Source organism: Saimiri boliviensis, chromosome 16, assembly GCF_048565385.1.
Source record: "Saimiri boliviensis isolate mSaiBol1 chromosome 16, mSaiBol1.pri, whole genome shotgun sequence".
Taxonomy (NCBI): Eukaryota; Metazoa; Chordata; class Mammalia; order Primates; family Cebidae; genus Saimiri; species Saimiri boliviensis.
This window is the reverse complement of record NC_133464.1, coordinates 80,820,403-80,836,863: the sequence shown is the minus strand read 5'-3', so window position 1 is coordinate 80,836,863 and position 16,461 is coordinate 80,820,403. Positions and strand designations below refer to the sequence as shown.

General features: G+C 49.4%; 1 protein-coding gene across 1 annotated transcript; it reads right to left on the bottom strand.

Annotated features, from left to right (window-relative positions):
* Nucleotides 1-4,322: 4,322 nt before the first annotated feature.
* On the bottom strand, nt 4,323-15,606 carry URAD (ureidoimidazoline (2-oxo-4-hydroxy-4-carboxy-5-) decarboxylase). Its single transcript, XM_003919720.4, has 2 exons — nt 15,284-15,606; nt 4,323-5,068 (listed from the first exon to the last, which is right to left on the bottom strand). The coding sequence occupies exons 1-2, from the start codon at nt 15,456-15,458 to the stop codon at nt 4,722-4,724; spliced, it is 522 nt and encodes a 173-aa protein (XP_003919769.2). The 5' UTR covers nt 15,459-15,606; the 3' UTR covers nt 4,323-4,721.
* Nucleotides 15,607-16,461: the final 855 nt, after the last annotated feature.

The window sequence follows — 16,461 nt, the reverse complement described above, 5'->3', positions numbered from 1 at the left end:
AGTGAAGCATGTTTTCTTCCCAAGCAAACTGGGTGTCTGGCCCTCTTCGCCTGAGGAAAGGTTCCCGAATGCATGGGAGGTCATTGTGGGCTAAGGTGTTATGACTGGACTCGGGGACCAGGCTGCAGGAGAAGGGGATATGAAAAACCAGCCGTTTTACTCCTGTTGTGATGAGGCCACCAAGCTTTCTGATCCAACGCAGGAAACATTATTTATTTATTTATTTATATTTTTATGTTTCTCTATCCAAAATATATCCTCACAGATCAAGGAAAATAAAGAGCCTCAGGAGACAGGGTAACATTTGTGCACAGAAATCTGGTTTGGTACATTGGGCAAAAGTTATGCAAATAAGTAGTTGTTACCCATTTTCTTCTTTTCTTCTGAAACTAGGGCCTGAGAACACTGTTTGGGCATTGTATAACACATTCCATGTGGTAGGTGGGTACAGAGGACAATTTAAATCCAAAAGAGGGGCTGGGCGTAATGGCTCACACCTGTAATCCCAGCACTTTGGGAGGCCGAGGAGGGCAGACCACCTGAGGTCAGGAGTTCCAGACCAGCCTGGCTAACGTGGTGAAACCCTGTCACTACTAAAAATACAAAAAATTAGCTGGGCACAGCACCAAAAATTAGTGGTAGCACATGCCTGTAATCCCAGCTACTCGGGAGGCTGAGGCAGGAGAATCGCTTGAACCTGGGAGGCGCAGGTTGCAGTAAGCTGACATGGCTCCATTGCACTCCAGCCTGGTGGACAAGAGCAAGACTGAATCTTGAAAAAAAAAAATCCATAAGAGGGAGGGACTTGGAGGACTCAGAGATTTGTGTACCTGCTGGGAACCAGGTCTTCCACCCTAAAGGAACCCTCTTGATGCTGGAACCCCACGCTCTCCTGGCAGCACCAGCCATATGTCACCACGTGGCTTTGGCGTGGAGAGCTTTCAATTAACATTTGTTCACTCACCATTGTCTCGTGCCTGGAATGACCTTTGTTTACCACATGAAAATATGTTCCTAGGAAGTCCTACAGGGTAAGTTTTATGCGGCTAAGGGAAGGAGTTTAAATAGAGCTACCGGGCCCACTGACATTCCCTGGAGGGGAGCCAGGGGTCTTAAAGTCTGTGTAACCTTTCCATTTTACAAAGGTGAACCCAAGGGTCAGAGAGTTTAGGTGATTTTCCCCTAGTTGCATGGCCAGCTGTTCAAGTTTCTTAAAGCAAATGAGCTACAGTATGTGCATTCTTTGCAACCCATAGCAATCTATATAGATGTTTATTATTACTACAGCGGCTGGGGCCACCCTGGAAATGTTGCACCCCCAACACAAAACTAGCACGATTTAGAAATTCCATCTTCCCGCTCCCATCCCCTATACCAAATAGTACCAGAACAATCGGGTTCTGCTATTGCTACAGTTCTGACCACGTTCCATGCCCTATGCCTTTCACAGGCACCCCATAACTGTAGTTTATTCTTTTATTGCATGAATTCTCCATAAATTCCATCCCAAATGTTTGTTCCAGTTGACAAAGATCGTATACATCTACTTTTGTCTCACATTAAATACTGTATTAGAAGACTCTATTTTATTATTTGACTCTATTTTTGAGTCAAAACTGATATCCTGTGGCTAATCTCTAGAAATGTGTCATATTTAAAATGGATAAAGATCATGTGTAGAATTTATGTGGCCCCTTTCCCTTCCCTTCCTTCCAATTTTAGTGTCTGTAGACATCTTTTGGGCACACAGACCAAAATGCCTACCTTTCGGGATTAATGAAGAAGAGGCTTCATTCCGTATCCCCTTTAAGTTACACAGGTGAATGGCAAGCCGGGGTCGATTCCTGAGTTCTTACCCGGAGCTGCGCTCTCCGGTCCCTTTTACTGGAAGCGTTCACCTTAAGGAGCTTGGACATTTCCAAGGGAAGTGAAAATCTGCAAAGCCGCCCTCCACCAAGTAAGGGCCTGTGCCTGGAGGGTCTTCGGGTTACACAAATTGAAATCAGCTCCCTGCCTTTCAACTCTTCCTGGCCTTGCCACTGTGGTTGGTTTTGTTTTGTGTCTGTGTTTTAACGAATTCGTTAGTAAAATATTAGTTGTTCACCCTGAAGTCTCCCCTAACCACTTCTGTACCCCGCTGATGCTCGCTAGGCTCTCCCCGGGCTCTCCCTTCCCTGGAGCCGGGGCTAAAGTCAGAGCGCGGTAACTGCAGCGCGCGCTGGGATCCAGGCGGCCGGGGCTCCTCTCCCGCCTCTGGCTCACCAGAGGCCAGAAAACGGAAAGCCGCTCTGCCAGGCCAAGGCCGACGGAAACCCAGGGCATGCCGCTGTTTGAGCAAAAAGAGAACTGCCCTGCCCGACTTCGGCTGCCACAGGTGACTCGCCCGCGCGAGCAATGGCTTCTGTGCAGAGGGAAGGGAAGAGTCAGAGCCACGCGCAGCTTTGGTCGGGTATCTTCCCAGGCCGGCGTTCACGCCCCGCATCCTGTGCTCACCCTCGCGGCTGCTTGTGCTCAGGTGTTTCGGAAGAGGCGCCGCAGCCAGCTCTCTGTCCCCTTAGCTCCAGCTCCTTCTAAAGGGACAGACTCAGCGCCTGCTCTCACCTGCACCCCTTCCCGCAGGAATAAACCATTTTCCGGACCAGCTTTGAACTGTTGAAATATAACTGTGTAATTGGAGACACGGGGTCGTGTCTGGGAGGTTCTGAGCTCTTCTATACTCATGCTGAACTGCGGGAACTCAGCTCTGGTGGGCTCGGCGCATCTCATATGAGCTCCTTTACATAAAGACCACAGACTGCATTAGGGATCTGGTTTATCTTTTTTCTTTTCTTTTCTTTTCTTTTGTAGAGACGGGATTTCACCATATTGGCCAGGCTGGTCTCGATCTCCTGACCTCATGATCCTCCTGCCTCGGCCTCCCAAAGTGCTGGGATTACAGGCGTGAGCCACTGCGCCTGGCTCAAAGCCTGGTTTATCTAAGCCTGGGGTTTACTCTCATGGTTGGGACAAGGTGCTCTGACTACTGTGGGTTATTCTGAGTCTTAGGCCTAGCCTGTGATATTTGGATCCTGGATCAGAAAATCCTCTTCACCAAGCAGCAAGTCATTGTGTGTGTCAGGAAATCCCCCAGGTTACCCTGGCTAGAGAGAGGCTGGTGTCTGGCCCCAGCCCAGCACCCCACCATTGCTGAGGGGTCCCAAAGAACAGGAGTGAGCCATGGAACTGTCTTCACGGTGTGCACCCGGCGCTGCTACACCCAGAGAAGCTGTCTGGATACAGTCCCAGGGACACTGGTAGCACAGCCCGCTTTCCTGGCACCTGCCTCACTACCAGCTTTTTTCCTTCAGCCTTACTACAGTAGGAAACACCTGTGAGATGGGAACGGCAAAAGGGCTCCCTTGCCTAAAATTCCTAGTGTTCCAGGAGTGATTTATTTCTATGGAGTATCAGCCCCAGAACCAAGGGTGCCGCCACGCAGCTCTTTAGAGAAAGGTTTTCCTGCTGCTGCTGCTGCTGCTGCTGCTGCTGCTGCTAATCCTGGACACAGTTGGTGACTAATGGAAGCTCTTGTCTTCAAAAGGGCCCCCTTGGCCTTAGCCTCTTACCTTGTCTATGTTGGAGAGACCATGGATATTTCGTTTCTTCTCTGCCAATAGAAGCCTAAGTAGTGTTTGTTGGGGCTCTTTACACCTTCAGTATGTGTATGTGAGCGTGCACGCGAGAGAGGGCAGTCGGGATTGGCAGAGTGTGGTGGGCTCCTCCGCAGGATGCGCTTTCCGCCAGTGGCCAGTCTGGCTGCTGGTCCAGGAAGCTGCCCAGCCTAATCGGGCTCTGAAGCTCCAGGGCTAACAAGCAAAGATTTCTACGGGCATTTCTCTCCGTTTAATCGACACTGGAATCTCGCTTCATTCTGGGGTCCAAATACCCAGCGCTGCTCAATGAATGTTGTTATTTTAATAACTGATGGGCTTCCCGGGACAGTCAAGCCCACCCTCAAGAGCCGACCTCCGGGAGAGATCTTCAAGCCCGTCCAGCTCGGACGCCCCCCGCCATTTAGGAGCGGTAACTGCAGCCATTCCACCTGTCCCCACGGGGCACCTTCCCAACGCCCGCCCTTCGGAGGGCTCTCCCCGGCCCACCGCATCCCTGCCGCGGTTTCCCCAGTGCCCCGGGCCGGGCCCAGGCCGTCGTTCGGCTTTCCTTGCTCCCGGTCCGCTCCCCTAGTGCTCAAGAGAGAGAAAGCTGCTTCTGCTCACAATAAAGGTCGGGTGCAGCAAATGAGGTCGGAAAAGAAAAAAAAAACAAACAAACAGACAAACCGCTGTGGCATAAAGGGATTCCTTTTCCGTCCGTTTTGCTTTGCAGTTCGGGCTTAGCAGGAGAAGGTGGGGAGAACTGGATAAACACTTTGGAATCCACAAAGGTCGTGGGGGGGGGGGGGTCGGCAGGCCGCAAAGGGAGTGAAGAATTGAAGCAGTGAGCTGGATAAATCCAGGGCAAAGCGCTAAACAATATGGATATTTTGGCAACGCGTGCGCGTGCGGGTGGGTGGACAAAAGGTCTCATTACTCGTATGATTGCCTCAATTCCCTACTTCCCTTTGTGCACGTGTGTGGACGCTGTTCCAGGCCGGAGTCCACCTCCCGCCCAGGACACAGAACTCCGGGCCGTGGCCCCAGCGCGTCCGGTGGTGTGTCCCGCGTCCTAGGCCCGCGTGGCTCCTACAGCTTGGCGGGGTTGGCGCAGAGGAGGTCTGCCAGGCGCAGGCCGCTGATCTTCTTTACCTCGCCCAGAGCGGTGCGTAGTTCCTGCGCCGGCGGGCAGAGCAGCCGGCGCGCCAGCTCGCGCGGCACCGCCGCCCGGTCGCTGAGACGCGCGGCGAGGATGAAGGGGAAGCCGAAGCGCGCACGGTACTGCGCGTTCAGCTCCGCCAGCCTGAGGAGCTCGTCCGCGCCCAGGCTCGTAAGGCCCGCGCCGCTGTGCTCCCGCTGCGACTCGGCCGTGAGCGTGCCCTGCTGCAGGTCGCGGCCCGCCAGGTCCGGGTGGCAGCGCAGGATGCCCTCCTGGCCTGCGGAGAAGCACAGACACAGGCGGGAACGCATCACCACGCCTGCCCCGCACCACGCACTCGAGAGGGCGCGCAGGCCGAGCCCCGCACCCCGCTCCGCCCCGCCCCAAAGAAGGCTGCGGGAGGGTGAAGGAGGGTCCCCAGGTGATAGTGTCCTGGCGGCGCAGGGGCGCCAATGGCGCCCGCCCCTCTAACAAGTCTTGGACCCTGCGCCTCTAGGTCCTCACTACATTCGTTCAGGACCAGAATCCAGGGGCGGAGCGGGAAGTGACACGTTTGTCTTTTGAGACCTTGGGTCAAGAAGAGCGGAGGAGAGAGAGGGCGGCCGCTGCGGCTCGGAATTTACGACTAGGTCGGGAGGGAGCAGAGACGCGATAAGGAGCCAGAGCTTTTCCTATCTTTCAAAGTCCTTTGCTCTCAGGGGGGGCTTTGATGTCGAAAGGGGCCGGACGCAAGGGCCTGAAGACTTCCTGCAAAAGCCCTGGAATGGGTTTCGTTCTGCTCCTAGGGAGAACGGGCAGGGGCGGGGTGCATCCACAGGGATAACATCCATGGAGCTTGGCAAATAAATGCCCCGGATTTTGTGACCCTAAGTGTTAGTTCTGGATTTCTGGAAACAAATCCAAGAAGCCTTGCAGATGATTAACTGCAAAGAAACCCACCTCTAGCCAGGGTTCCACAGCCCTTTGAATGAAAGTAGCTTTCCTCTATTTAGGAAATTGCACCCACCCATCCCCCATCGGCCCGGGGCTTATTCCCCTTCTCTGACTGTAGAACCCAAAGAGGTCCCAGAGAACAGCGTTTACTTGAGGGCAGTTTCGCATAATCTCCTAGGCCTAAAATTGGAAAACTCTGGAGAGTTACCTGCGATTTTCAGTCCCGGGGATTTCCCGGGGTTAGCGCTGGGCGATCGTTCATCTTGCTCAGCTCTCTAAAGCGAAAATTAGAATCCTCCGGAGTGAGGTGAGTTTCCAGATATGGTGAGCAGGGCTCCATGATTTGTAAAATGCGAATGACACCTAGCTTGCTGAATAGTTGTGAGGATTAGAGACAATTCATTTCCTTAACACACATTGCCTAATACCTAGTAAACAGAAACAGTCATTTTTAGTTGTAGTAGCCCAGTGGAACTGGACTGAGGTGCCTCAGAAAGTACCTGTCTCTGTTTCTCAGTAAAGCGGTTGTCCGCTTCTGGTGCTGGGAATAGGTGTGGAGCGCTGTTGGAAAAGGCGCGCATGTTAAACACCATTCAATAAATTATATCTCAATGAAGCTGAAAATTAAACCTCCTGTAAGGTAGACGTCCTCTTCCTCAAATTTACTGTTTCTGTCTAATAAAAGGATGATTGATATTGCACCATCTAATTCATGAACTAATGTCCTGAAGGACAGGGAGAACCGACGGTAACATCTCCGTGTAAGAGAGGATTCAATGAAGGCTCAGAAGGAGCTAGTGACCTGCCTAGGGACACTCCCACACTATGCCTGGACCCTCCACTCCAGATCACAGGCGTTTTCAGGGCGCGGCTGCCCCTGCAAGGTTAAGGAAAGTTCAGGACAAAACTTTAATCACCAATAATGTTATCCCTCTAACACCACTGTTTTTTGGTTTTGAGGGTTTTTTTTGAGACAGCTCTGTCGCCCAGGCTGGAGTGCAGTGGCACGACCTCAGCTCACTGCAACCTCTGCCTCCTGAATTCAAGCGATCCTCCCGTCTCGGGCTCCGAAAGTGCTGGGATTACAGGTGTGAGCCACCGAGCAGGCCTAACACCTCTGTGGTAGAACCGCTCCCGTCGCTGCCCTGCCCGGCGGCCACTGCAAACAAGAACGGTTCTTTCCCGCTTCCCGCGTCCAGCCCCGTCCGGATGGTGCGAAAATGTTAGAGTTAAATTCCCCACCTGGGGCAGCAGCCCCAGCCCTGGGTCCGGGGTTGGTTGTGCCACACGGCCACTTGCCAGGCCTGGGGAACCGAGCTCAGCCCCCGCCCGATCCCCTCCGCGCTCATCCAGGCCCAGAACCGCAACCCGCCCGGGCGGCGGCGAAGGGGGAAACTGCGAATCCTGGGCGGCTGGACCTCCCGCGCCTCCTCCGCAGGTGTTCAACGTTTCAGTGCAGCCACTAGGTCCCCTGTCCAGTCAGAGGATTTCCCTTCCCCCCCATCGCATGCTGTCTGGAGGATCAACCCAAGCTGCATGGGAGGTGGTCACTGGTGGGAGGCCCGGGCGGGGGTCTGTCCTCTTGCCGCCCCCAGCAGGCTCCCCAAGCAGGCCGCGCAGCAGAGGGAGGCGGCGGCGCCCGCAGGCCAGCCCCGCACACGCCCGAGCCCCCTTTTGCCCTCGGTGTCTCGGCATCTTGCTTCTCACTCTCTAGTTTGTCTCCCGCTTGGAAACATCTCCCGGAGTTAATGTTTGCCTAGAACTGAGCATTGAGTTTTCCACTCTTGCAGCGGCGAGAAGAGAAAAGGCGCAGAGGAACAAGCAGAGCAAAGGGCAGAAGAGACTAAAACGGAGAAACTGGAATTTACTCTCTCTCTCTCTCTCTCTCTCTCTCTCTCTCTATCTCTCTCTCTCTCTCAACTAACTTCCCCCCCTTCCCCCCACCCCCAATCACGGTGCCTAACAAGAAAAAGGCATGGGGAATCAGGTAGAGGATGGTAGCTCAGAAGAAGCAGAGCCTGGCTTCACCTGGCGAGATACCCCATCTTCATTGCCCCAAACCAATGGACCCTTGGGTATACTGGGAATGTTGCCTACTGTGCCTTCTGGCCTGCAAAAATAAGTTATATCTCAATGAAGCTGAAAATCTCAATGAAGCTCCCTGACAGTGCCAGCATGCTATCCCTAAGCTGCGCCGGTGAGACCCAGTGGGAGGCTGGAGACTGGTGCCATCTCTCCACCTCCGGCCCTCAGTGTCTCTACCTGGAAGTCCAGGTGCCAGCCAGATCAGTCAGGCAGCCCGTGGTTCTCTGGGGATCTAGGTGCTTCCCATTCTTCAGTCTTTCCTGAAATTCTGAACTTACCTCCTAAGACATTTGCACATCACATCTAGAGGTGCAGATATGGATGTGTGTTATTTGCTGGGACCATAGGACCTGAATATTTGCACCGAGAAGAATTCCTGGCACAGAGCACACACTTGTTGTTCCATGGGAGAGGAACAGGGTAGGCAATTGTGCCCGTGGAAGCCCAGAATCCTATAATAATCCAACTGCCTTCCCTGTCCATACACAGTGATGTGTGGGTGTGTTCTTACTCCTGGTACAATGGATAATCTGTTCTTCCTATGGAAGGCCAACCCCTCCATTCGAGTTCTTGAAGCTAGCTTCTCCTTTCCTCTCAAAGACTTTGCTTCTGCAATTTCAAATATCTATTTCTCCATCCCCAAACCACTTACCCTTATCAATGTGCAAACACGCCTTAGAATCTCTCATCCCATAAACAGTATTAAAGTTCTCCTTTGATTCCATGTTGCCTTCTTGTTTCTCCCTAGTTCTCTGCTCCCCCTTACAGAAAAGGCCTTAAAGGAGTTATCTTCTGGTCTTTCCACTTCTCACCTCCCTTTCCAGCCTCACTCTGTCAAGCTTGGAGCCCCTCCACCAACCCATCTGCACTGATTAAGGACATCTTGCCTGGGTCCCAAGACCAGTGCCTGACCTCTTCTTTCTCAGCCTCTTCAGATCATGTCACCTGGTGGGCCCTCTCTCCTTAAAAAATGACTATCACTTGCCTTCAGAGACACCCCTGACCTACTTTCATCTTGCTCTGCCAGGTAGGTCACTAGCATGGAAGTACTCCAGGATTCAGTACCCACATCTCGTCCCTTCACTACTTATACCAATGTACTTTCTGAGTGCCCTCGGCCAGTCCTAGGGTTGGAAATGCCATCCATTCTTTCACCAAGCTCCTCCGTTTTGATGCAACTGAGCAGTCGGCATTTTCACTTGGATGATTTTTTGGTATCTCAGACTCAGCAAGCTCCTTCCTCCGTCCTGTCTTCTCAACTCCAAGTCTTTCTCCCCTCAGAAAATGGCACCACCACCCACCCAGCTGCTCAGACTGAAAACTTAGGAGTGACCCTTCATTCAGCTTTGTTTCTGATCTGCCTTCTGACATCAAACCCATTTAAAAAAAAAAAAAAAAAAAAAAAAACCTGTTCACTCCAACTATGAGCCCCATTCTGAGAGCCCAGTAGCATCTCTCCATCTCTGCTGCTGTAACCATAATCCAAGCCACCTCATCTCTTACTCTTACTGCTGCAGCGCCCCTCAGCCCAGCCCCCAAATGTGACATAGCCCCTACATCACCGTCCTACAGCATAAACCCCAGTGACCCACAGCAAATGGAGAAGTGAGTTCCTTATTAAACCTAAGCAGCTCTGCGTGATCCAGCCCTTGCTGCCTCTTCTTCCACACATCCCTCCGCTCCTTACTATTTTCCAACCACCTTGCTCTTTCTGTGCCCCCAAAATGTCAAGTTCATCCTGGTCTCAGATTCCTTTTTTTGTTTTGTTTTGTTTTTTGTTCTTGAGACACAGTCTCATCCTGTCGCCCAGGCTGGAGTGTAGTGGTGTGATCTCAGCTCACTGCAGCCTCCACCTTCTGGGTTCAATGGATTCTCCTACCTCAGCCTCCCGAATAGCTGGGATTACAGATGTGTGCTACCACGCCCAGCTAATTTTGTGTTTTCAGTAGAGACAGGGTTTCGCCATGTTGGCCAGGCTGGCCTCGAACTCCTGACCTCAAGTGATCCACCCATCTCAGCCTCTCAAAGTGCTGGGATTTCAGGCATCAGCCACCACAGCCGGCCTGGTTCTTTTTCTAAGAGTGGCCTCATCCTAGATTTCAGTTACTTATTTCTCATCCTTCGGTCTTAAATTTTAACTTCCTAAGAAAGACCTCCATTATTACATATTTTCTGCCATATTACACATATTTTTTCTGAGAACTTCTAGAACCTGAAATAATGGTATTTTTAATGTTAATCCTGCCTCTCTTCACTAGAATATAAGCTCGTTTAAGGCAGGGACTTGTCTTGGTCACTGCCCCCCATTCCCAGTGCTCACAACAATGCCTGGGGCACAGTAGGTACTCGGTAAGTATTTTTTGAGCAACACAGCACTTCTGGTAAGAAATGGGTTTTTGTTTGTTTGTTTGTTTTGACTGAATTAACAAACACGTTTTAATAGCTTGATCCAAAATCTATATTATCATAGCCTATATTATAAGGAACTTTTTAATATCTGACTCTATTCATTCACAAAAATGTTGTTTAATAAGCATAAAGTACTAAATTGTGGCATTACTATAATTCTGAAATGCACAGAAATGCACTTTTTTTTTTTTTTTGAGACAGGGTTCTTGCTCTGTCCTCCAGGCTGGTGTGCGGTGGTGCGATCATGGCTCACTGCAGCCTCAACCTTCTGGGCTCAAGTGATCTCCCACCTCAGACTCCCAAAGTGCTGGGATTACAGGCGTCAGTCACTATAGCCAGCAGAAATGCAGTTAATTAACTCTTATGAAAGTTGTATTGCTCTTTAATTTTATAACACAAATCCGTACTGAATTTGTTCAGGTTAGTGCATGTGTGTTTCAACTTTCTTCGCTTTACTAATTGGCAGTTCTCTTGCCTGGAAAATCTTTGTGTTATCTTCAATCTGTAGGAACTCATTGGCTGGAGAAGGTACTTTGCCCGGCAGCACTAGAGCTCAATAGTAATCCTGGACTGCCATCTACTGGCCAATAATCATCATAGCAGACCCTAAATGGACTCGACCTGAGTCTAGAAACTCAATTTCTTTTTCTTTCTTTTCCTTCCTTCCTTCTTTTCCTTTTCTTTCTTTCTTTCTCTCTTTCTTTTTTTCTTCTTTCTTTCTTTCTGACGGAGTCTTGCTGAAGTGCAGAGGTGCGATCTCAGCTCACTGCAATCTCCACCTCCCAGGTTCAAGCGATTCTTCTGCCTCAGCCTACCTATAGGCAAGCACCACCATGCTCAGCTACGTTTTGTATTTTTAGAAAAAAATGGGGTTTCGCCATGTTGGTCAGACTGGTCTCGAACTTCTGACCTCATGATCCACCCGCCTTGGCCTTCCAAAGTGCTGGGATTACAGGCATGAGCCACCATGCCTGGCCCCAATTTTGTTTTCTGTTAATGGTGGAGGGTTTCCTTCAGTCACCAAAACAGATACGTGACTAAGTAGACCGCTGTATCCTGAACGTCTCTCTAAGGTCCCTTAGTTTTAGGATTCAAAGAATCTATTTCACCCACTTTGTTTCTTACCATCCAAAGCTAGAGTGTAATAAATCCCATATTATTGCTTTTTTCATAAATTCTTATGGTATGGAATTTGATGTCTTCATATATGTATAGATTGTGAAATGATGAAGTGAAGCTTTTTAATGTATCTATCACCTCACATATTTATCATTTTTTTGGTAGTAAGAACATTTAAAATCTACTCTCTTGAAGGCAGGGCAAGGTGGCTCACGTCTGTAACCCCAGCACTTTGAGAGGCCAAGGTGGGCAGATCACTTGAGGTCAGAAATTTGAGACCAGACTGGCTAACATGGTGAAACTCCGTCTCTACCAAACATACAAAAATTAGCTGAGTATGGTGGCACGTGCCTGTCATCCCAGCTACTAGGGAGGCTGAGGCAGGAGAATCGCTTGAACCCCAGAAGGGGAGGCTGCAGTGAGCTGAGATGGCACCACTGCACTCCAGCCTGGGTGACAGAATAATACTTGCCTCAGTTTAAAAATAAAAATAAAGCCTACTCTCTTCGCAATTTTCAAGTATACAATAGATTATTATTGACTATAGTCACCGTGCCGTGAAATAGATCATTTTATTTGATTATTTAAACAATAAAACATGGGGTCTGGGACATCAAGCATTTATGTTAATCAAATACATTAGTGGATAAATGAATGAAAACTCTAAAAACTATTTCTAGACTTTGTTTTGATTGTCTGGAAAAAGGCTTCAAAGTGCATTGGGTTGACTCTCAGGTCTGCCACTTTCTTCACAAGCTGTTGGGTTGACTCTCAGGGTTATTAGAATTCCAGTCCTGTCACTTGCTAGCAGTGTGTCCTTGCTAAAGTTACTTAATCTCTGTGTGTCTCAGTTTTTCCATCAGTAAAAATGGGGGCGATAATAATACTATTCCTTATTTTACAGGGATATTGGAGGATTCAAGTGATTAACAAGTACAAAGTTTTTGGAAAAGTGCCTGAAACATACCAGTAGCAAAAGTTCAATAAACTTTCACTATTTGTTGTCATTGTTGTTGTCACCATTGGTAACATCACTTATCTACTGTCACTGAGTTGATAAGATTAGGAGCAGCTGCTGGACAGCATTGAGGCTCCCAGCTGCCCCAGAGACAAGTGCAGAACCCAGGGGCAGGCTCCAGCACAGGACACTCCTCCCCAGAACCGTGTCTCCTGCAGACGCCAGCAACCGTCTAGGGGCCCAAACTCCCTCCAGCCATCTTACTCGCTGACCGACCACTAAAGTCGCTACAGTTAAAATGTGTGTGTGTGGTGGGGGTAATGCCAGAATCCTCGTCTTTCAATATCACCTTAGAAATTATTTCATGCATTCACTCAGCAAACCTTGACCAAGTCCCAATATCCTGTTCACTCTGTGATCTGGGACTCTGACACTAGCCAAGAGACAGAGGTTTCATCAAGTCACGGGGGCATCAAAACAAGCCTCAGGAGCGGGGAAGCCCACGCCCACACCCCATTGTGCTCAGGGCCCTGACTGGATTGGCCCATAACTAGAACCTCTGGCCAGACGGGCTGGGGGGATTGTTGGTAAGAAATAAGATGAAAATGGAAGAATTTTTATGTTTTTATCAAAGTTACAGACACAGAGTAATAAACCCAAAAAATATGTGTTAAATAACTGGCCAAACTTAAAAATAATAGATTTAAATTATTCATAAGACCCTAGCTTTCTCTCTCAGCACTCTTCATCCTCAGCCTCACCACTCTTTTGGGTATTAAGACAATCATGGGGGGCTGGGCGCAGTGGCTCACACTTGTAATCCCAGCACTTTGGGAGGCTGAGGCTGGCGGATCACCTGAGGTTGGGAGTTTGCAATCAGCCTTGACCAACATGGAGAAACCCTATCTCCACGAAAAATACAAAACTTAGCCAGGCTTGGTGGTACATGCTTGTAATGCCAGCTACTCAGGTGGTTCAGAAAGGAGAATCACTTGAACCCAGGAGGCGGAGGTTGCAGTGAGCTGAGATTGCGCCATTGCACTCCAGCCTGGGCAACAAGGGCGAAACTCTGTCTCAAAACAAACAAACAAACAAACAAAAAACAGACAATCATGGGATTTGCCTCTTTTTCTTTCTTTCTTTCCTTCTTTTTCTTTTTCTGATAGGAAATTACTTTCCTATGAGGCTGTCATTTTGCCTCCTCTATTGTAGTCTCCTGTCAGACGTGGGCTCTGGGCTCTCGGCTCCTTCCTGCCTGCCCTGTAGGAGTTCAGCTGAGCATCTGCAGTCCGCTCCTCATCAGGCTGGAGCTGGGCTGTCCCTGTGAGTCAAAGGTCAGGAGGCTCCAGTGCTGATCCCCAAGCCCAGTGACGGAGCTAAAGTGCTCAGCTGCGGAGAGGTCCCCAGAGGTGGGTGAGTGTCCCCACGGCCCCGACATTCCCGTCCGTTTGATTTTATGGCACCCTCTGCTTTTCCTGGATGAGCCTCAAATGAATTAAAAGGAGCTCCACATTTTGGAGACCTCTGTGTGACGGTCAGAAGCCATCTGGCTATCAGAGCCTGTCCTGGTGGGCAGCACTCTCTGTTGGCTCCTTTTTGAAGCAGAGAGCATCAGCTCTCCTTCCCCACCCAGATGTCCATGGAAGGAGGCCTCTCTGCCCCTCGCCACACCTTCAGCACATTTCAGGCTTCACAGAGCATCCAGGACAGCCCCTGCTGCAGACTGGTCTCTGTGAAGCTGTGTGTGCCATTCAGAGTCACCTCCTCTTCTCCCCACCCCACACCCAGAAGTGCCTCATTTCCTCCCTCCCTCCCCAGAAGAAATCAATAACTTCTTTCCCCTTCTCCAGAGACATGCCGTCAGCTTCTCCTTCTTCCCCTCCGCCCCTCAGGGAGTTGCTGATCTGAATGAATTCACTCTCCTTGGCCATCCAGTCCAAACTGGCCCTTTCTGGTACAAAAGTCAGTGGATTGCCCTTTCCCCCGGGCTGTAGAGATAGTCTGATATCTGGCTGTCCTCTCTGTCCCATACAGGACATTCCCAAGCCAAACGGTGTAGCTGAGAGGGTAGGCCCTCAGCCTGGCCTTTGGCCTCTGAATCACTCTGATGCCTTTTGCCAGGTTTCTCCTTGTGACCTTAAAGCTCTAATATTTAACAGCCACTTACCTTAGCCAATTCGTTCTGCCAGCCCATGTCTGACCAAAGCCACGCAAATGCTTGGCTCTCATAGACTAGACCTAAGGAAACTTATTGAACCTTCCAAAGGAAAAAAGCTCAATGACCACAAGTACAAGAAACTAGACTAAAATGTCTAGACAGATAGATAGATAATTTTTTTTTTTTTTTTTTTTCATAAAGACGGGGTTTCACCATGTTAGTCAGGCTGGTCTTGAACTCCCGACCTCAGGTAATCCGCCCACCTTGGCCTCCAAAGTGCTTGGATTATAGGTGTGAGCCACCGTGCCCGGCCATAATTTTTTTTTTTTTTTTTTTAGGCAGAGTCTTGTCCTGTCACCTAGGCTGCAGTGCAGTTGTGCAATCTCAGCTCACTACAACTTCCACCTCCCAGCTTCAAGTGATTCTCCTGCCTCAGCCTCCTGAGTATCTGGGATTACAGGCAAGCACCACCACACCTGGCTTATTTTTGTATTTTTAGTAGAGATGGGGTTTCACCATGTTAGCCAGGCTGGGCCTCGAACTCCTGACCTCGTGATCCACCCTCCTGGGCCTCCCAAAGCGCTGGGATTACAGGTGTGAGGTACCATGACCGGCCAGTAGATAGATTTTTAACAAGTTTTGTAGTGACAGATCTCATCATGTTGCCCAGACTGATCTCAAATTCCTGGACTCAAGTGATCCTCCCACCTCAGCCTCCCAAAGTGCTGGGATTACAGGTGTGAGCCATCATACCTAGCCAATATCTAAAAATATTTTAGCAAGCATATTTTAAATCCCTCTGCAGAGAATGTCTGATACTGAAGCCTTACCTGACTGCGGAAGGGCATCAATAAAGGCAAAAAAGTGCTTCTGTAAATCTTCCAAATCCAAGAAGGGTCGCTGGGACCAAACAGCAGCTGCAATCAGAGGACATTTCTCAACGACATTCCCAAACACATCCACGAATTCTCCAAAGTCCATGGAGTTGACCTTCTCGATGTCCATTGCTTGTATTCCACAGGAGACAGTGGGACGCCCAGCTCTCCTCTCGGCGAGTGAGCGACGCTGTCTCTGCTCACTTGGTTATATTTGCTGAACACACGAGCTTGCTTTTTATGCAACACCACCTTCACGTGTTTTAAATGCCTGTGGGAGAAGCAGATCCAGAAAACTTGTGTAATGAACAAGCGCAGGCTTAAGGTTCTGATCCAGGGAGCAAAGATCTCCACGTGGTCACCGTTTCCAACCAAACCATTCCCATAACCAAAGGCAGCAGGGGCCTATTCCACTCTCAGCATTAGAGCCAGATCTGCTTTTCATGTTGTTAGGGTGTTTGTTTTCTTTTGTTTTTGAGATAGAGTCTTGCTCTGTTACCCAGGCTAGAGCACAATGGTAAGGTCTCAGCTCACTGCAACCTCTGCCTCCCAGGTTCAGGTGATTCTCCTGCCTCAGCCTCAAGAGTAGCTGGGACTACAGCCGTGTGCCACCACGCCCAGCGAATTTTTGTATTTTTAGTGGAGACCGGGTTTCACTATGTTGGTCAGGCTGGTTTTGAACTCCTGACCTCATGATCCACCCACCTCGACCTCCCAAAGTACTGGGATTATAGGCATGAGCCACCATGGCAGCCAGAAACTTTTAAGACACGAAAGGTTACAAAATTAAATAGTCATGGATTTAGAAGCAACATTGACAAAAAAACAAACAAATACATTATTAATGTGGAATTTGACAGACCATGTCAGAAAGTAACTGGGCTTAAGTTTTCCTGTTTGATTCTCATCAGCCAAATCAGTCAAAGAAATGTAAGGTGGTCAGAAAGTAAAGCAATTTTCATCCAAGCAAAAAACTAATTTATCAAATCATACAACACAAATAGTTGAATTGTATGCTATGTGAATTATATATCAACAAAGCTGCTTTTTAAGCTACCTTATGTAGCCTCATAATTTTTGTTTGATCACACAATATAGGGTTCTTACGTCTGGTTGTTGATTATATTTGACTT